General features: G+C 35.9%; 2 protein-coding genes across 2 annotated transcripts; one reads left to right on the top strand and one right to left on the bottom strand.

The window, feature by feature from the left end:
* Positions 1-3373: 3373 nt before the first annotated feature.
* LOC148864041 (CASP-like protein 4D1) lies at positions 3374-4679 on the bottom strand. The gene is made up of 3 exons (XM_088975637.1): positions 4436-4679; positions 4163-4298; positions 3374-3616 (listed from the first exon to the last, which is right to left on the bottom strand). Exons 1-3 carry the CDS (start codon positions 4576-4578, stop codon positions 3374-3376), a joined length of 522 nt encoding a protein of 173 aa, XP_088831763.1. The 5' UTR covers positions 4579-4679.
* A 9809-nt stretch (positions 4680-14488) lies between these two features.
* LOC148864042 (microtubule-destabilizing protein 60-like) lies at positions 14489-16865 on the top strand. Its single transcript, XM_088980953.1, has 7 exons — positions 14489-14720; positions 15433-15528; positions 15608-15649; positions 15735-15833; positions 15940-15999; positions 16087-16181; positions 16507-16865. Exons 1-7 carry the CDS (start codon positions 14688-14690, stop codon positions 16625-16627), a joined length of 546 nt encoding a protein of 181 aa, XP_088837079.1. The 5' UTR covers positions 14489-14687; the 3' UTR covers positions 16628-16865.
* The last annotated feature ends 4830 nt before the right edge of the window (positions 16866-21695 follow it).

Here is a 21695-nt window from a genome sequence, read left to right on the forward strand (position 1 = left end):
TCATTGACTGATTAAAGGGTTTGACCAGAGACCAGGTTTAGTTGTCTGGATGGTTCCCAGGCCGAACGGTCTGACCATCCAAGTCAACAGCGGTTCAAAAACCATGACCTGTTTCTTCCATGTGGAGGAATTACGTGCCCAATCTAAATGGGGGACTCTCTAAACTGATCACATGCAATTGTTTCCCTAGTCCATATCAGCTCTATGACCGCACAATTTTTTAGGTGCCTGTTTGGGAGGACTTTCCTATGGTGGATTTTTGGGCTTGTGAGGTGGGCCCCACCTGAGCAGTGTATAAGTAGAGCATTGTTTGGGGGAAAAAAATCCCAGAAAGCCCAAATTTACTGTTCTTCGGCCAAAAAAAGGGCTTTCCATTGAAGCTTCTACCACAGAAACGGCTCTGTGGAAGCGGCTCAACGAAAACTTCAGCCCTTCCAAACAAGTCCTAGATGAATTTGGTGATTGCTCAACTCCCAACTCAACTCAATTAAGCTTTCACCCAACTACATGGGGTCTTCCACTTTTCCATTCTATTCGTGTCATGTCCATTTTCAAATCATGGACCCCTAATTCATTGCCCACCACTTCATTCATGTCAATTTTGTTCTCCCTCTGGTACTTATGACAAACTAATTCTTCTCATGGGGTGCTGAACATGGTATTCTCTGCATGTTATCAAACCACCTTAGTCACTTTTCCTCATTTTATCACCTTTTGAAACAATTCTGTTCTGTTTCTCTTAATCAGTTCATTTTTTTATCATGTTCTTCATTCATCAATCTCAACATTTACATTTCTGCTAGACTCATTTTATGCACATGTTGTTTCTAAATTCGTCACAGAAATGAAGTATTAATATTAAGTTGGGAACTACCATAATTCTGAGAAACCCCTTGTAATAAGAGTTAACATGACAATTAATGTACCATGACAAACCTAAAACAATCTATTCAACATGCTTCAACATATATTTTTATTGTGTCACAAAATATCCTTTTTCTAGTGAGACCAAATTAAGGAGAAAGAACGCTGGAAGGAAGCCAGCAGAGAAAGCTTCCCATCTTCTGATTTTTGTTTGTGGGAAGATCCTACCTAATAGCAAGCATTTTGAATAACTTTAGCAATATCAATTTGTTTCTTCCTTAACTAAGATGAATGGTAACAGCAAAAGCTTCCCCGATGCAGGAAATTAAATAATCTGCTCCACTGCAAGAGAGAGAGAGATCTAATAATAGGTCACACTAACGCTATGTTTGGTTTGAAGGAAAATGTAAGGAAAGGAAGGGAAAGACAAGGAAACCTATACAAGGTTTCCTTACCTTTCCCTACATTTTCCTGCAATCCAAACATAGAATAAAAGGTAACCATCAGCAGATGGAGAGTGTGTGTGTGGGGTAGGGATAGCTTCTTTTGTGACATATAACGTTGATGAAGTCTTTGTTTGTACAGTAGTTTGTGTTGATTGAACGAGGATACCCCAACCTTACCTTTCACCACCAGGAGGTGATAAAGGATTTCAATGGTGAATCTTGTGGAGATAAAATGCACCCATGTCTCAATTTGTGCTCTAAGGAGGCCAAAACGGGGAGTAATTATGAAGAGCTGATAATATATTCAGTGAAAAGCTAAAGCCCAATTCCAGCCCATTCTATATGGGATATTACTTGTAGGCTCAAGCCCGAGGAAAGTTGGACTCTCACGTATACATCTTGGGCCACCTTTCATTATTCTTTTGTGATATAAAGACTGTATCAGACATACGGTCAGGCTTGGATCAGACTCTTCATTCTTTGTCCTTTATTTTTTTTGTCTATATTTTAGATAGTGCCCATTTAGGAGGGTTTTCATACAGGGCTTCTGACATTGCAAGGTAGGCCCCAAACGAGCTGGGCAATAGTCTTTCCAGTGAGAGCCCAGAACTCCTGCCCCCGTTTATCGTAGCCACACATGGAGAAATGTGGGCAGGGTTCTTGTGGGCAGCAGATCCGGAGTCTTCCAGTGAAACTATTTTTGGTAGCTTATCAGAAGCGACTCAGTCAATGCAGCAGAATTGAAGTTTGAAGCCCTCCCAAATGGGTTGGTAGGAGCTATGGCCCTTGAATGGACCAGGCTAAAACAGTTCAAACATCTTCAGTACTATGGTCTTGACTTCAAGGCTCCTACTACCCATAACTGGGTAGAATTTCAATTTGGGTTAGAATGCCATAAAGATTAGCCCACTACTTTGACAGGTTCACTCAAATTTTCAAATGGAACAGGCGGGCCACTCCAACTTACCTGCTTACCTCAGTTCTTTTGATACCTAGTTAGATTATACAATAATTCTTTTATCCATAAAAAGTTATTGTTAGAATGGTAAAATTGTCCGAACACGATTTAGCCCCCATGTGGGAAAGTTATTTATCCACTTGGGAGATGGATATTACCTAAGGAAAGTGATTTTTCTATAGGTTCCATAGCCACATAAATCCGGAAAACTAACATGAGGAAAGCTATTAATGAGAACCACAGCCCCATTGACTGACTTCCCCCATTCAGAATCTGAAAAACGAACAAGTCCTTAGTGAAAAGTTCAAGCACAATCCTAGACTGTTTACACATTGGGTTTCAATTTTAGCCCAAGCCCATGGAAGAATAGGATCAATACATTTCGAGCTACCCAAACCAATAGTTGATCACTTGATCTCTTCCTAAGTTAAATAAAGACAAGCCAATTGCTTATTTTCACCAAGATGGAAAGTCTTCCCTTACCCTTGATTTCAATGAAAAGGCTTCTGGTGGAGATAGACTTCGCTTTATCCAACCAAAGATACAACATGGACACCATGCGATCTCAATCCAAAACGCGCGTTAAAGATCATTTGATTATATTGATTTTTGTTGATAAGAGTGATTCCTTTAGTTGTAAGTAGGGCAACTACTTGGGCCAGGTTAGCCCAAACCCAGCCCAAAAAATTTAGGCTTGGTTGGATTGAGATGAAGATGAGGTAAGAGTTATGGTTAAAAAGTATGGACCTGACTTGAGGTCAACTCTTGCATAATACTCTTTCAAAGTCATATCAGGCAAATGTGTTTATGATAAGTGGGGACAACCCACATATCTCATAATCCAAACCATATACAATGAAATTCCTTTTCTTGATGTCTATATACAATGAAATTCTTACAATCACAAAACTACCATGACATTTAGTACACTTTTTTTTTATTTTTATTTTTTTTTATGAATAGACATTTAATGCACATTAGGAAGTAGCTAATTTACAAAAGATCCCTGGTTTGTAAAGAGAAGAGCATTATATGACATCACCACATATCTAAGAACTGAAGAACAATCATGCTTTGGACCATATACTACATATATTCCAAACTATCATTTTTTGGAAAGGGCCAAAGATGACAAGACAGATAATACTTCGGTAGATAAGAAAGAAATAAGCAGCAAGCTAGCAGAGACATTTCCCTTTGTAAAGAAATCGTCCAACTTAGAGAAAGAGTCCAAGTTAGAGAAAAGGACCAGTTCAACACTTTTGGAGATTTCACCTATTCTCTTCTTAAGATCAATAGTAGCACCAAAAGCTGCCCCAACACCAGTGGCTAAGAAGTAGGAAATTACCTGCTTAAGCTAATGAACATTAGTCTCTTGAAATTGACATCTGAAAGGTTCTAAATCATTAATTAATTGTTCTGGAATAATTCAAATCATAATTCAAATCATTTATCTATCTAGATATATGGTGTTAACCAAAAGTTTGCAACACGAATAACCTGAACTTGGAAAAGAACTCTTGATGTGATGATAAAAGAGTTAAGATGCAGAGAGTACAGGAGTAGGTGAAATATTAATCTGATCATATAGAACTAGCTTCATCATTCATTCATTCATTTCATTTTTTCTTTTCTTCTTATACTAATTGTGTGTATTAACTAGAGGTGCAACTTGGGTTGCATCAACCCAGCCTAATGCATGCAAAGAACAGGGTTAGGTTGGGTTGAAGATTGGGTTAAGGTTGGGAAATTCCAACCTGATATAAAGTTGGGTTGGGTTAGGGTTGACGCCTTGGACAATTCCATTTCATTTGTAGATTTGAAACGAAAACAAAAGTAGCTAGCTAGAAAGCAAAATTATGAACAGGAAATTGTAGGGCGGTGCTGAAAAAACCTTGTCACCGTAGAAATTAAACAGTAGAATGTCATCAGTGTCTATAAGTCGCTTCCCTGTGCTAACGTAGTAAACCGCAAATGGGATTTGCAGGAGTGTGTATACAAACCCAAATACAATTGTTGAAAGCATATACCTGCAATTAATGAGTTCATGATCAAAGGTACGTAGAGAGAGAGAGAGATCAAAGAAAGAATCGAATCATCATCACCAGACGAAACTACACAAAACAATTAATACAGAAACAACTAGTAATTAATATGGCTGAATTACCGATAAGCATAAACATCATTGAAGTGGATCTTCACGTCGACGGTGGCGACTGAATCAACTGCAAGGACAATAAGAGAAACTAGAAGGCAAAGAAAGGTAAGGAGCCTCAGTATAAGGACTGCAACGGAAGAAGCTGGTGCCATATATGTTTCTTATTGGTTTTCACAAATCACAACACTGCTTCCGTTTGGTTCTTTTCTTATATATAAGACTCTCGCGCGGAGAGTGCTAGCTATTCAGAAAACGGATTCTGTGATGCTCTCAGATGACAGCTCCATTACAATTTGATATATGGGGGTGATGAAAACTGGCAACAAGAAATCTGAATTTTGATGAACAAGTCAAAAACTACATGGGGTTTTGAATCTATGTGCAAGATCCCGTGCAAAGCTCTCAAAATATCATCATCAACCTGCAGGGATATATGCAGGGAAACCAGACAGCCAATGTAATACTAAATTGGAAACACCAAATAATTGATACCTGATGGAGATGGAATGGCAACATAGAAGATTTCTGACTTCAGGTGATGTGATGCCTCCAGATTTACGTAGCTTGATTTCTCTATAAATGTTTAAGAAAAATTAAAATAAGGGTTTTGATATCTTCATTAATGGAGATTGCAAAATGGGTATTAGACCAAAATGATTAAGGATTAATGGAGAAAAGAAAAGAGCCTTCTCTTGGGCCCATCTACCTGTTCATGAAGCAAATGAAATCATGAAACACGAACACAACTACGAACCGAACACCTAGCTAGGAAATGCACCAGGTACAAATAGTAGACTCGTGGTAGATACTTTTATTAGAGCTAGAAATGGTTTTTTTTTCTTTTTCTTTTTTTTTTTTTTTTTTTTTTTTTTTTTTTTTTTTTTTTTTTTTGTAAGTAGGTCTACCAATGGGTTTAGTAAGCCCAAAAAGGTGGGTCTTCTCTTGGGCTTGGTCTAAATTATTATTTCTTTCTAAACATGTGTTTGAGCATAAATTTATTGCAGTGTGAATTTTATTTGCACTAGTGCAAAATGGGCCTCCTCTCGAGATTGGACACTAAATTATCATTTCTTTTCAAACGTGGGTTTGAGCATAAATTTGTTGGAGTGCAAACTCTTATTTATTTTTGTTTCACGTTTGATTTTGTCTTGTTTGTTTGCGATAAATAAAATAGGAAGTAAAAGAATGTATTTCTCATTTAATATGAGAGATAATAAAGGCAAGGGGAAAGGTTATTTGTTTGGGAGGACCAAAGTAGGAAGCTAAATGATCCGGTCCCTACATCTTATGAGAGAGAATCAAACTAAGAGAAAGGTGGTGTAAATTTTTAAATGAAAATTTTGCAACGCCAAAAAATACAAATTAATAAGGCAAGAAATATAATTTTTACACCAAATAAAAGTGCAAATCATAAATTACAAACAAATAGATGCAAAAGTGTAGCAAAGATAAAATTTATATGTGATTCAAATTTAAATTAAAGGCAATTAACAAAGCTTAACAATCAATCAGCTCCATTAAAGGCTCAATGATTTACATATTCAATATTTAGGCAGCTAGGTATAGGAGGACAATATTGCGCACTATAATAAGTTAAAAATAGACAGTGATTGAGGTGGGATCTTATGTAAGCCCAGCTCCAATCAGTACAATATCTGTATTATATATATATATATATATATATATATAAGCAATATCAATATTAATTTGCAAAATCGAGAAGTGTCAAATTCAGCACCATCAAGTAATGCTTATAGCCTGACTGTACTAGCAGGTACAAATGGTGTTTTTGTGTCTATTCTATCCATGTAAGATCAATTAATTATAGATTGAAGTTGATTTAGTCTTTAAATCAAATAAAAAAAAAAACGCTCAATGTGAATGCTTTAGGGCTATCACTGTCATTAAGAATATCAACATAATATAAGAAAAGAAAACTTATCCATAGGAATGAAGAACAATCTGTTTGGCATGAGAAAACGTTTTCAGCTATAATGCTCTCTCTCTCTCAGAAAGACATGATACTAGAAAGAACTTGACCAATCAATCTCATGAATTTTGATAAAAACCCACATGATTGATTTGTCACTTTTGAGGAAGCCAACATGAGAAGCCGGGGAGTTCAAATCAGCCCCCCACAATGTCCTACAGTACATCCTTGCTGTGTATTGGGAATATTTTCCCATTTCTCAATGATAATACCAGGAATGATAATGTCATCATCGGGAGATGTTTCCAGTACATGGCGGAGATGTGCTGTGGGACATTGTGGGGGGCTGATTCAGTCTCACATCATGTGTGGACTGCAAAGCCCTTCAGGCCCACTCACAACATGTGCCCACTATTACACAGATGTGGGGCTCTACACTGTCACGATGAGAAAATAAAGTTGTATCTCTTCACCATCACCAATTGGTCTTGGTGTAGTGATAAGCACTTGACTCTAAGATTATGTTTGGTTTGAAGGAAATGGTAAGGAAAGGGATGGAAATGTAGGGAAATCTATCCAAGATTTGTAAAGTTTTCGTACCTTTTCCTTCTTTCTCCTACTTGTTCCTTCAAATCAAACACAGCCTAAGAGGATTCCAGTCATATGTTTGAAGTATAAACCCACTTGTCTGAGGCCTTGGCGCCATTAACAACAAAATAAAAGAAAAAAAAAGAAAAAAAAGGCCAAGAGTAAATGATCCGAGCTTTGAATTGTTAAGCTGGGGTTTGTGAACAAGATTGAGCACAAGGTTGGCCCATGCTCATTTGGCCAAACTTTAGTCTTGGCTCTTGTTAATTAATTCACAATCATAGATGCTCAAATTTAGAGTCTTGGCTCTTCTAACCAGACCAAACCCAAAATTATTCAATAAGATGACTAGGTGAGACCAAAAAGTGATTCATAATGAGGCAGGAGCTCCAGCTGGTACAAGACCTGTAGCACATACATTTGTTAGTGTTGCAAATGGGTTTAGTACACCCAACAGCAGGTAGATGGGTCTACCCACGGACTCCAAATCAGTCTAGCTTTTGGAATTTGAGTTTGGTTCTATGGGTGTAAATGGATTAGATCCTATTTGGTCGAATTTAGACCACCCCTGTTTGGATTAGATGGGATAATAAGATCCAATCAGAAATAGGATCAGATTCTGATCATTTCTATCCAATCCGATATATTATATGTTTATAAATATAAATATATAATACATATATGTGTTTTTTATTTTTTTATAAATATATTTTTTATATTATACATTTATAAATTTGTTATATTATTTATTTTTTATAAAAAATATGTATATATATGATAAAAATAATTAAAAATATTTTTATTTTTATTTTTACTTTATTTAATTTAGTCTATTTTATTTTTCTTTTAATAATTTATTAATTTAAAAAAAATAAATTGAATCAGATCAAATCTAAAAATTCAATTTATCGATAAGATTCAAATTTAAATCGAGTCCTGGATCAAATCCAACATGAACAATATTGAATCGAATTCAAATATACCTGTTCAAATTTGATCCGATCCTTTTGCATCCTATATGATTCCAAGGCACAAATTCATTGCTGCAGAGATCCTTGGCATATGATCTTCAGAGTAGTAGCCCCATTGACCCATCAATAAATTAGCCCTGAAGTCTACATTCTATGTACGCAGCCCAGGAATAAGAGACCTGTTGTACTATTAATGTACAAAAAATGGGCTGTCCTTGGATTGGAATCTTATGTCAGCCAAGACCCAATGTAGGCCCCACCAGCATATAGTACTAATTTATAAAACCCAGAAGTGTCAACGCAGTCATTAATGCTTAACTGATGTAATACTCAGCTTATCTGTAACATGATGGATCTGTACAAAATGCATAATGAAGAAATAACAAAGCCAAGTTTCATTTTGATCAGAGGGAAAAAATCATAAAGTTTGATAACCAAGCCTATGTTTAAAGCTCAGGAGTTGCAACTTGAGTGGGTTGGACTGAGTCTTCTTCTTTAGAGTAGGGATTTCTTCTTGCCAACTGTTTATAAATTCGTGAATAGAACTAATCCCCTTTTTATCTTCCCTGCAAATAGAACAAGGTTAATCCATGTTCTCATGGTTCCATCCACACGAAGAGACCTATTCATGGGTCTTGACAAAAGCCAATTCCAAGCCCAGCCCATAAACAAATTAACCCATAAAAAAGAGAGCCGAAAAACCCAATTGCATCTAGGATGGATGTAGTCCACAACACAACTCACCCAGGGAATAAGGAAGCTAACTTGAGTCGGGTTGAATTTGTTAAATTTTCAGTGGACACAAATTCTAATGAAAACGCAATATAGTTGAAATATTTCTAATCGGGCAATTTGACATGCAACCCTACCTGGGAATGAACAGCCTGGATGTGTCCCAAATGCCAAAAATCTCAATGCCAAAAAAAAAAAGCATTCACTCTCCCACGTTTTATTTTCTTTTATTTTCATTTTTTTTCACTGAGTTAATATGGGAATAGTTCAAATTATATTTTTTTCCTCTGATCAAGTTTAAAAATAATGGCTTTTTAATCAGGAAAATGTCTAAAACCATATTTTTCTTCCAAGTATTTTTCCCCAAAGCCTCTTTGCCAAATGGTTGAGGTTAGGGTGGAGACAAATCAGGTCTGGATTAAACCCAACATGCCCAAAGCTGAGCCCTTGCGATCCCTAAGACTGTGTTTAATTGCAATGTAATTATATTTGCACTGATGCAAAACCATAACAATGCAAATGATTTGAGTGTAAATCCAAAACTTAAAAAAGCTGATGAGCTTAATGTTATACCACCATAAACTTGACCTGGTCTAAAGCATAATGCATGGAAGACCCAGTCTAGAGCATAATGCCCAGGCTGAACACCTGGGCCTATGAATCTATATATAAAATCTTGAGCTTTAATGGCCCAGTTAGCAAATCGGACTTTCTCTACCCGTTTGAATTTCAGCCACACATTGTCATCTTGTATCGTAAAATGTGCAGCGTCAGTATACTGTGGGTAGGGCGTACACAGAGAAAACGAGCAGAAAATCTGGATTCCCAGATAAATCCTTATAAGAGAGTCTATCAGTCTATGTACGACCATCCTGTATGGCACAGGTTGAACACCGGGATATATGCAATTTCACATGCACCAGTCCCCATATGGGTTTGCATTGATATAGTATCGATGAGTATAAGAGGATGCAGATCAATATACAACAGACCATATCAACCAGAAAATTACACAGAATAAAGATAAACTAAAGGAACAAAAAATAATTATTGAAAGTTAGTATTTTTCTAAACATTCATGACATTTATATTGATTTTCCAGGAAAGAAAATTCATGCATATCTTGATGTCAATCCTATGTACCTGAGCATCTTTTAAAGGCATTTTATTATATATATTAAGGTTGCATTTGACATTTCTTATTTTGAGTTTTTTTTGCAGTTAAAATGCCGTTATGAATATTAAGTTTTTAACGAGATAAATCATTAAAATGAGAAATGCTAAAAACAGCCTAAAATTACTTTTTTTAATATTTTAAGCAAAGAAATATGAACAGACCCATTGCAAATTTTTTATTTCTACTGCAGAATTATAAATATTCAAAAGATTAAAAACCCCCACTTTATATATTAATGTCCGCCCATAAATTAACATATTTTGAACTGAAATACATTCTAACTGTATTTTGAACCTACAAATTCTAGACTGATCGGTCATTCTCTCTATTTTTAACCTCATTTAGTTTAATTTAAACTTTGCTCTCGGGGGAGGAACCGCCGCCATAACTTTTATTAAAATTCCATTTGAAGAGTGGTTCCTATCCTCAACTAGTGCCATAACTTCAACTACAAGCAACTAACAAGTAGGTCAATATTCTAATCAGAAGCTGACTAGAGATAGGGACAACTTTCAATTCCCATAAATGGTCAATTCTTTGTTAGATAACGGATGAGACAGGAAACCACTTGGAAAATTGTCTCTGAACAACCATTGGGTTAATTTAATTAAGGATTTGTTAGATTTCATTCTTGACTTTGGAAAAGGATAATGGTGGTTAGTTGACCCTACTCTACCCTACCCTTTGATTCATTACTATTTTAGTCTAAATTCCACCCATTAACAGATTCCAAGCGGCTTTAGCCTTTAGCTTTAGTTTATGACGATAGCGCCGGATATTTGAGGGGGTTCGATGGAAAAGTATTAATTAGCTTAATTTAATTTCAGGGTGGATTGATTAACCACAGAGCACAGAGCATGAATAACCACCCTATGGAACAGAAAGAAAACTTTGTCACTCATGAACAGGATAGGGCACAGCATCATATTTAGAGAAATTTGATAATTTTTTATCTAGCTAGATGTAGCATATAGCATATGGTAGTACCAATAAGTGTTTAATGGAAATAAGGACACCGGATGGCGGTTCATATTGTTCTGTATCGTATTGCATTGGTCTGAAATTCTGAATTGATGAATCAGAAAGTTGATACAAAAATAAAAATAAAAAAAGATAAAGAAACTAAAGAAGAAAACAAACTGATCATCAAAATTCGTATTTTAAGTGTTAAGGAGATTTATATTGGCTTCTTAAACACATTCGTGCATATTTTAATTTTTTTCATCATTTTCCAATATTTCCCACATGTATTTTCATAGTTTCATCATCATCATCTAAGTCTTGTCCCAATGGGGTCTGCTACATGAACCCTGTTTTGCCATTTCATAAATTTTTAATGCATTCTTATAATTCATACTTTATATAAATCAACAAAATATATATTTATTTCTCATTTAATTAATAATTTTATTTAACATTAGATTTATTATTATTAACGCATTTACAAATTTATATGAATTTGAACAATAAAGCATAAAACCATACCAAACATTTCCTACAGTATCTTTAAATAATAGTCTTTCCCATACTTTAAAACCTAGCTATTAGCACTTTCCACTCATAAATTAATATCATATTTCAAGGGTCCAATTATCTTCATTTTATGCTAACTTCAACTACAAGCATCTAACAATTAGGTCCACCCGACTAAGATTATAAGGGTGCCTTTCAGTTCCTCTAAATGGTCAATTCTTTGTTAGATAACGGATGAGACTAAAAACCACTTGAAAATGAGCTCTGAACAACCGTTGGGTTAGGAGACCTTTTTGAATTTCATTCTCAGACTTGGAAACAGACAATGGTCGATAGCTGACCCAACTGTTTGATTCGTTGCTATGATTAGTAGAGGCTTTTGTGCCCAATTAAAACCACAAACAGATTCATTTTCCAAGCAGAAATTATAGTTAATTTGTAACAAAGACCATTGATAAGGTTTGTAGCTTGTAGCTACGTACGGTTCAGTTATGAATGGACTCCACTCTGCAGATGTCTTAACATCCAATCCAATTAAGATCTTAATTAAGCCCGATTAAAATTATATTATATGTAAATTTGTTATATATTTATATGTTGAAATTAAAATAGCTTTTTTGTACTTATTAATTTTTCTTTATTTTAAAAATAATAAAAAGGATATAGAATAAATTCCAATGCAATCCAAAGTCCAATATTTTGGATTTTGTATCAAACTTCATACCACAAATCTAAGACTGTGTTTGGAGAAAGACAAACTTCAGAAAACATCCTTTAAAACTTCTCTTAATCTTCTGGCTCTCTCTTATTCTCTACCAAACTAGGTAATTTCTGTGATGAAAAAAGTATGGTATCTGCCTAAAATGGCTCAATAGCTTAAGAAATCTACGGTTCCATTAGGTTTGTAGGAATATGGGTCTGGAATTGGAATCAATATAATCAGAATAAAGTTTTCATTGCTGCTGGAATGGAATTCCCCCATTTGAGGAAATGGCCATTCCCTCCCCCTCTTTTGAGAATGAGAATCCTGATTCTGATTCTGATTTCAATTCCTGTTTAAACCAAAAAGGTGGGGTGGGGAGTAGTCCATTCCAATTCCGTTGAATTTAGATTCTGTTTCCAATTGCAAACCAAATTGATGACCCTAAAATTTGAGCATGAACCCAAAGTGTAACCCCAATAGCTAGTATGATACATGTTCATAACTTTGGGCTGGCCTAAAGCATAAGGTAGCCAGGGAAGACAGACTTTGAGAAGGGAGTTTGAGTGCTTAACCATACCTCCAATTGGAAATAGAGATATAGAGATATGGCCCAATTGGGCCCATTGATTGGGTAGTCATGAAACATCTTATAGTCATAAATCAATATTTCAGTGCACATATTTCCGTAGTTTGTCCCTATAGGTGATGCGATATGGATCAATGTTTTCAACCCACTGTTGATCCAGATGGTTGAAACGTTTAAATTGTGACCCAACTCTATTTCCAGGTTCAGTTTTTCCTAAAACCCAGTATTTGACCAAAAACTGTTGAGTTGAACTATTGACCTAACTGATCCATTCATCAGGTCACGGGTTACAAGTGGCATGTATATGTAAACTAATAGAGGCCATTACTTTGTTCACAATTATTCAATTGGGGTGACCTTTTCCTTTTGATTTTAGGTAACTTTTCAAGTGCTATTTGTTCCAATGTGACAAAGGTGCCTGCCCTGTTATTTTTTCTAAGAAACACCAATTTTAGCCTCAAAATTCAACTTTTAACATTTTTATTTATAAAAAATAAAAACTGAAATAAAAATATAATCATATGCTATTTATTCAATATAATTGCACATAAATATGTATATATATATATATATATATAGTGATGATGTGTCATGGTTGAACTGTTGACCCGTGATTGAGAGATAAAAATGGTTAACCTCTGAACCGGTTTTTAAACACCGGTGTGAACAACCCAAGAACCAAAAAATGGGCCTTATGGGCAACAACTAAAATCGTCATCATTGTCCAAGCCTTATCCCAACTATATGGGATTGGCAGCATGAATCCTATTTCACAATTCCGTTCTATGTAATATCATATTCATTGTTAAATTATAGGCATTTAAATTATTTTTAACCATTTCTTAAGAAAATAATTATAAAAATTTTTTAATCACTTCGACTCATGTCCTTTTTAATCTAATAAATGTATATATGTATATCCGTTTCCAATATTTTGGATTTTCCAATGGGATTCGGAATTTGATTTTCAATAATCAAATCAAATAGAATTCAAATGCAATTGCAGCCATAGCTGTGTTAAGGGCTGTTTTACCAATAAAAACGCTCCATGTCAGACATACACATGAAGTGAGAATTTAGTGATTGTGGAGCATATACACTTAATGACTAGCATGGAACATTAGCATTGGCTAAAACAGCCTTAAACACAGCCATCAAGTGCAGCTCCTTCGGACTCAAAATGGAGAAGTTAGAAGGCGCTTCCCTGAACTTGCATACTTAATTATTGCAAATGAAATTTGTTAAAATGTATATGAAAATCCAATTACAATTATTAAAAGTGAAAGTATAATTCCTTTCTGCGCTATCTTTGTTGACTGGATCAGCTCAAAAGCACTTGGGAATACATGAGATATCTCTAAGGTTATGTTTGGTTTGAAAAAAAAAAAGTAGGAAAAGAAAGAGAAACGTAGGAAAATCTATATAAGGTTTGTAAAAATTTTCTTACAGTTCCCTTATTTTTTCCTACTTTTTCCTTCAAACCAAATACAGCCTAAGTGTAGTACTAACCAATAACCATAACCAAATTTTGGGTGTATTCTAATTCTTCTAACTTACAAGCATCATCTGAGAAGTCGGTCAATATTCCAAACAAAGCAAACTTTGGGTCACAACTGCATTACACGAAATCACCTTCCAATTTCATTAAATTGTTAGTTCTTTTTTAGATGAAACGGACAAAACAAAGAAAATACTTGAAAATGGGCTTTGAACAACCCTTGGCTTACCAAACCGTTTTTTGGATTATTTCATTACTCAATTGGATAGGGACAAGGATGGATAGTTGACACGACCCTTTGAATCGTGAATACGATAGTGGAGACTTTTCGCCTGATTGAACCCACAAACAGACTCCCAGCAACTTTAAAGTTAATAAGGATATGCTGCATGAGAAAGGAGATTAGATCAGAAAGTTTGAGTTACAAGGATTGCTGAACCAGAGAGAATAAAGAGCCCGCCATATGAAAGCTGTTTGATGTAGCAACAGAAAGTCAGAAACAAAACCCATCATCGTTTACCAATCCACAGAGACTAACTCCCCATCTCTCCCCCTTCTCTTCTTTATATCTTGTTTAGTGCGGGGTTTTGTCATCAGGGCACCATGGAAAACCCTAGCAGTTCTTCTTCACCAAAGGTTAGGACTTCAATCCTTCTGTACTTGTTCAAAACTAGTACACGTTTTTGACATTTTGTTGCGCTGGTGGGAGGATTATCAGCAAACCACTATAACTAGAGGGTGCTGTCTTGTAGGGATGCATGTCCTATTATTTCGGTTTAGGTCTGTGGACCTAAGACCTCTGACAAGCCAAATCTAAGTCAAGAGGGAGGTTTTGGAGGAGTTCAGATCTACTGGCCACACTCATCCAGCCACACGTTGAGATTTTCGGTGACCACAACACATTCAATGTTCCATATGTGTGGTTGGGTGAACGTGACCAGTAACGTGTTGTGGTCAGCAAATCCAGGCTCGTCATCTTGGAGCATTGGGCTTATTAGACTTAAGCCCAGATATTATATTAGGGTCATTGAGGCCCAAAAAGTGCCTATCCAGAAAAATCCATGTTTTTTTTTTCATGGAGGGAAAAAGTCCATGATTTTGAGACCTACATTAGAAGATCAATATATATTTGAGAAAATAAGAAAATATGATATAAAGTTTAGATGTGATTCGAATTAAAGAAAAAAAAAAGTGATTCGGCTTGTTAAGCAGAACTAAGCTAGGCAGCAATAATTGAGAACTACTCCTAGTTAATTTTTGAGATTTTTTTTTTCATTTATTTGTTTTCCTTCCAACTCAATGATAATGTAGTGAAGATTTTGTTTTTCCTTTTAATTTCCGGTTCAAGTTCATGAAGCCTAGTCCTAGTTCTACTATGTCTTCCAGTGTGAGAGGAGCAGTGAGATGCAGCCAATCTCAACAGCCTGCTAGACTTCAGAGTGAGGTAAGATACTCAGTCACCATAGAAGTGTTTTTACGTGTTGATTCTTTTGATCATTCCTTTTGAATTTAATTTTCCACAGCCCAAAGGACAACTGCAAGAGCGATTGTATGATAAATCAAAGGTCTCTCTCTCTCTCTCTCTCTCTCTCTCTCTCTCCCCCCCCCCACTTTGTTCTATAATCCAAAATGGATTACGCCCATTTGTAGGCTTCCAACAAAATTTCTGCCAAAGAACAAACAAGGCCATTGGAAATCAAGCTCCACACCCAAGAAAGAGCAGCCAAGCGTGCAGAATTCAATTATTTTGTAAGTACCGACAATTTATTTTTTCTTCCATGGCGTGAAAGATTTCTTCCAAGCATAATAGTTTTTCCCTATCAAGTGTTTAGCAAATTTTCTCTTAAATTCACAGATTGCAAGTAAGATTAGTCAACTAGAAATGCAGAGGCAACTGGAACAAAAATTGCTGAAGGTACGCTTTAATAATGACATGCTTCCCACAACATAATAGAAAAATTATGAATATATACAATCTCATGGACATCATGAACTGATTCAGATTATAGAAGAAGAAGAGATTCGGATGCTGAGAAAGGAAATGATCCCAAGAGCACAACTAATGCCTTTCTTTGACAGACCTTTCTTTCCTCACAGGTATAATTTTACAAGCAAAACACAGTTAAGCTCTTTAGACATTCTTAAGCCTTACATTTCCACCACTATATTAAGAAATACCTTCACTTTCATCCTTTTATTATAAAAGGTGCAAAAAGCTATCTAATGAATGTTGCAGCATGGAATGATGGTGACTTGAGGACCATGTGTCCATTCTGACCTACCAAACTAGTTGGCTGAATCTGAACTATTTTGTAGTCTTTGTCAAACTATAATTAATCAACCTAATTAATAACTAATTCCACAACAATGATCTTAATATGGATATCTTTTCATTTTATTTAATTTTCTTTACTTTTTGCAGGTCAAAGAGGCCTTTAACAATTCCTAGAGAACCTAGTTTTCACATGCTGAGCAGTAAGTGCTGGAGGTGCCTCTCTTGTAGTCATTTCTACGATTTTCAACAGCCTCAGACCATGTTATGAAGCCTTTTAGCTGAGCAACAGGAAGGGTCACTTGTGTTAGCAATATTGTCATTCATGGAGTAGATCGTTGAGAATAATTTTACTTTAATTTGTATACATGTAGCTGATCTTTTATTTAATTTTTGTAACTTTTTTATTGCTTTTTCTTCTTTTGTTTATGTATGTGCATTTGTGTGTAAACCCTAATGTAATGACTAATAAATGTCCAATTTAAATATTTTGAGTGATTATATTATAAGTTAGAACATTTGCCCAAATAAACCACATTCTTTCAGTTGTGGTAGTATGTATGTACGTATATATATATATAATATATATATATATATATATATATATATATATATATATATAATTTGTGAATTAAAGGAAATTAAAGGGAGGGGAAATCAAAGCTGAGTGGTACAGGAAATTAAGGCTATGTTTGGTTTGAAAGAAAAGGTAGGGAAAGATAAGCAAAACTTTACAAACCTTGCATAAGTTTCCCTGTCTTTCCCTTCCTTTCCCTACCTTTTCCTTCAAACCAAATATTGCCTAAAGGAAAAAAGTTATATTCTGCATTTATCTAAAATCTATAATGTGTGAATTGGCAAGGGAGGGGAAGGTCTCCTGTCATGATCATCCCTTTGTTTCTTCATAGATCTGATATGAAAGATTTTATGTAAAGATGGCAATTTGGCCCGTTCGTGTGGAGCTCCCCCCACCCCTCCCCGGTTGGGGCAGGTTTTTTGACCATTGATCAAGATTCAGGAAAACTCAAAGCTTTGAGGATGGGGTGGGGATGGTATTTGATGGATAGTGATGGTTTTGGGTCTTTGAAACTATGGCGGGTGAGATAGTTTTTCATGGGTTGGCATTTGTGGAATTAGGCTCGTCTTCAGCCCATCTTGGTATTCCAAGACTATTTTTGGAAGCTAGTTTTCTTCATTTTCAGTTTTGGGAGATTCGTTATTTGAGAGTCAATCTATCTTGGAGATAGATATCCCTCCTCCTCTTTGCTGTTTTCAGAAATTTAATCCCGTTTGCATAGCTTTCACAAGTTATTTTCTAGCTCGTGTCCAGTTTTACAATCTTTTTCAGCTATTTGATCTGCTAGCTTTTTAATTCTCTATCTTTGATATAGTTGTATGTTTGGCCTTTATCACTGTTTTGTGTTCTCTTAAATTGTATCTGAGCATTGCTTAATGGATTTTGACTGGTTATAAGAGTAAAAAAAAAACAACTAAAGCACAGAAAAAAAAATAGGAATAACTTTTACTGGTTTTCTACCATTATTTGGATGCTACTCTTACACTACTTCATCATTACAAAGACTGAATCATCATGAATGACAGAAAACCTATTTTTTCCAGTTTCCATGATACTACCCTAACAGGATTTAGGAAAATTAATTATTAATTATCAACCTAAAGAGAATATATCAGCCTCAGACCTCACTCTTGACATCAAAATTGGTTTGTGTGAGTGTGTATCAAATTGAAACCCCAATACAGAATGCTTCTTGAACTTTCTTGTCGAACTCATCACTTTAATCCCTCCATTTTATGGCACCACCAACATTCACAGGAGATTTCATCATAGGGACTCGACAGCATCGAAATAAAACTCAGACTAATGGTCTTCACCAAGATTTAAAGTATCAGTAGGGCGTATCGGCCTGTATCAGTATTTTTTTATGTTTTATTTTTATTAAATCAATTCAGACGAATTAATTTAAGGCTTGATTATCTTTTGAACCAGTGTTTAATTCGATACAACCCTGGACATATCAAAAAACCATTGACATGATACGTATCAATACTTTAAACCTTGATCTCCACTGTATGCAGCGGCGTCCAACGCTTACTCTTGAACTCGTAGCCATGGGGTCCTTCCCACTTTCCCAGGAGGATGGAGGATCGATATGCAGACACAACCGTCGGGATAAACATTCGAATGCATGCCACATCTCTGAAACAAACTTCACCATGGAAGAACTGTTTGAGTAATCCGATATGAATTTCATTATGACATTGAAGTAGCCTCCTTCGTAAGGTGTGTCTGAAGACCCCATGATCGTGATGCTCCACTCGAATAGGTTGCTGTCGTCTTCTAGACAGGCAGATTTTTAAATTGTTTGCCAAGCAAAAGTTTTGCTTGTTCTGCAGCCATTAGAAATAGAAGTTGTTAAGGCTGTGTGGTTTGAAGGAAAAAATAGGTAAAGGAAAAAGGTAGGAAAACTTTTAGAAATTTTGTATAGGATTTCCTTCCTTTCCCTATCTTTTTCTTCAAATCAAACATAACCTAAAAGAAAACTGGGGGAGGGACTAGAGAGAGCTTAGCTGCTTAGGAGAGGGAAAGAAGATGAGAACCATAAATATATAATGAGCACTGAGGGAGTCCAAATCAGTTAGAATTTGAAAACATCAAAGGGAGGAACTTAGGCCTTCTCCTTGTTTGGATTTGACTTCAATTTTTCATGGGGAATCCAGATTAGATGCAATGGATGTTCAACGGGCTGTAGAATCAATACGCTGGTAACAAATTCATGGGTTTTCACAATGAAAGGTGTGTGTCTCATGTATTTTATTACTGGTGTGGAACCTTACCATTGGTTTCACAGCCCACTCAACAGCCATCTCGTTCAGCTAATCTTTGCTCGATTGTTTGTACCCTATTTGGAAAATGCACTTGAGTAGTGGTGCAACTTGGGCAGGTTGAACCTGAGCTCAGACAGATTCAACCCACATTTTTGCACAAGGTGGCCTTGGATTTTAAGTCCTCAGACTCGATTTTGGCCCAAAAACTCAAACTTTCTTATTTTTGGGCTGAGCTCGGCCTAGCTCCTAAGTAGCCCAAGCCCAGCCTAAACACAGCTCAACTATAGGTCAATCCGAGCTTGGACCAACTACAATATCTATAAATACAATTTTTTTTTTTTGGCAAAGAGAAAAGATACATGTGTATGTGTGTATGCGTAAGCACAAAATATACATGTTTCAACTTAAAAGTTCTAATTAATGATACTAAGACTGTGCAACTTTTTAGTACATTGGGCCTAAAAAGCCCATTTGAGCACAATTGACCAACCTGAGTGTCAATTTTTGGTTCGCATTGGGCCTGGAAAGATCAGGTTTAGCCTTGGACCCGGTTTAGGCTTTGGCCTTAGGCCAAATATGTAGGATTGGGCCTTAGTTGACCTTAAACTCAACCCAGCCCTCCTGATTTTCATGTGTACACTTGATGGCTGCTGACATAGGGCATTAGTACTTGTTGAACAGCCCCTCACAAAGCCACCAAGTTTTGCTAATCCGGATTCGGGTGTAGAGATATAAACAGCTCCACTTGGGGTTTTCTTCTCGCACCACTGTGTGTAGGAGATTATATATCCAATCACAAGTATATACATTGTATGTGTGTAGAATGTATCCAATCATGAGTAAGCACGCTAGTGTTTTGTAACTGTGATTGCATGCATATGAATGTGGATCCCATGTATGCAGAACACTAGCGTAATCTGATTGCTACACACAGCGGTTCAGTAGATATACACATGACTCTTATACGAGTATGCTTGGTGTCAATATTTAGAATAATAAAAATCTCGATTGACCTTAGATGACTTTTAAACATCGAGGCCCCATTCGTTTTTTGGTAAGTTATTAATCTGGGTAAATGCAATTATCTGGTTAAGTTTTTCCTGGGAAATATTTATCCGGGTAAGTATATTTATTCATGCTCTTTTATTTCTCAGGTAAATAATATAATGACCACTTTAGTCATAAAAATTTATTATTAAAAGGGCATTTTTGTCTCATTCATGTGTTAGCAACCTTCCTCTTAGGTGGGAAAGTTATTTATCTACCTAGGAGATGGGTATCATCCAGAAAAATAAACTTTCCCTGATCTTTACATTAATCTAAAAAATAAACATAGGATTCTTGGTCAATGGGAACCAAAATCCCATTGACCAACCTTCCCCCTCTTAAAATCCAAAAAAAGAACGCCCCCAAAATTGGCATTATTTGCAGGATAAAAGAACGCCCCAAAAACAGCTTAGGCCGTAGGATAAAAGAGTAATTATAATTAATATTTTTAATTAAAAAGATAAATAAAATAAGATAACTGTCATGTACCGGAAGCTTCAAAACAGCCCAGGATGTTTCTTCCAACAGCCAAGCTGTGGGCATAGGCTGCAAGTTGGCAGGGCCAGCCAGCCAATCTTTTGGAGTGGTTGGATCTGGATTTTAAGGTTTTGGGCTGGGCCAGGATCTGAAAACTCAAGATTGAACTCGACAGAGATCGGGGTTGGGCTAAGGTTTTGGGCTAACTAAACCCGGACTGGGTTAGGGTCTTGCTCTTGAAGTAAGAAAACTCAAGATTGCACTCGACAGAGATCGTTGATTTGGTAATTCATCACAGTCAAAAAGTACGAAACACAGCCTTTTCCTTCAAATCAAACACAATCTCAATGTCGTAAAGACATTGAGTTAGTTCTAAGGCTTTTAAGATTTCCAGATCTGTAAATCATGAGAACTCGGAAGAGAGAGAGAGAGAGAAATTTAGCTATAGGAGCCGATTCGGACAAAATAGGCCAATGCATTGACTCTCTCCATCAAAATCCTTGTTAAAAAATTTAAGCAATTTATTAAAATTTATTAAATTTTAATCATCTACTTTTCTTATTGAAAAAATTCTTGATCAGTACCCTGAATTTTAGGTCCCGTTTGGTTTGAAGGGAAAAAGTAAGGAAAGGAAAAAATGCATGAAAATGGAAATCTTTACAAATCTTATATAGTTTTTCAAATCTTTTCCTTCAAAATATATCTCTGCAATGCCCAAACTTTCAAAATGTGTCTAATAGGTCCCTTAGATGCCACTTAAAACTTTTATATTTTACCTTAAAAGTTAAAAGAAGTAATTATTGCTACGGTGATGGTGATAATACTGTTCCACTGCACAAGTCCAAACCAGTGATGACAACTGATGAAGGAAGATTTGGCCCAACCTCGTAATTACGCAACACGTGACAAAGGCAACAGCTCGGCAAAACAACGCGCCTAAGGCGCGAAGGAACCAGCGGTCCGAACTA

This window comes from Nelumbo lutea, chromosome 3 (genome assembly GCF_056320005.1).
Source record: "Nelumbo lutea isolate HS-2025 chromosome 3, American lotus-T2T, whole genome shotgun sequence".
Taxonomy (NCBI): domain Eukaryota; kingdom Viridiplantae; phylum Streptophyta; class Magnoliopsida; order Proteales; family Nelumbonaceae; genus Nelumbo; species Nelumbo lutea.

Coding starts and splice junctions, on each gene's coding strand:
- LOC148864042 (XM_088980953.1), top strand. CDS start 14,688: ATGGAAAACCCTAGCAGTTCTTCTTCACCAAAG. Junction 15,650..15,734: donor GATTGTATGATAAATCAAAG/GTCTCTCTCTCT, acceptor GCCCATTTGTAG/GCTTCCAACAAAATTTCTGC. Junction 16,000..16,086: donor TGGAACAAAAATTGCTGAAG/GTACGCTTTAAT, acceptor GAACTGATTCAG/ATTATAGAAGAAGAAGAGAT.
- LOC148864041 (XM_088975637.1), bottom strand. CDS start 4,578: ATGGCACCAGCTTCTTCCGTTGCAGTCCTTATACTGAGGCTCCTTACC. Junction 4,299..4,435: donor AATGATGTTTATGCTTATCG/GTAATTCAGCCA, acceptor CATTAATTGCAG/GTATATGCTTTCAACAATTG. Junction 3,617..4,162: donor TTAATTTCTACGGTGACAAG/GTTTTTTCAGCA, acceptor TAGCTTAAGCAG/GTAATTTCCTACTTCTTAGC.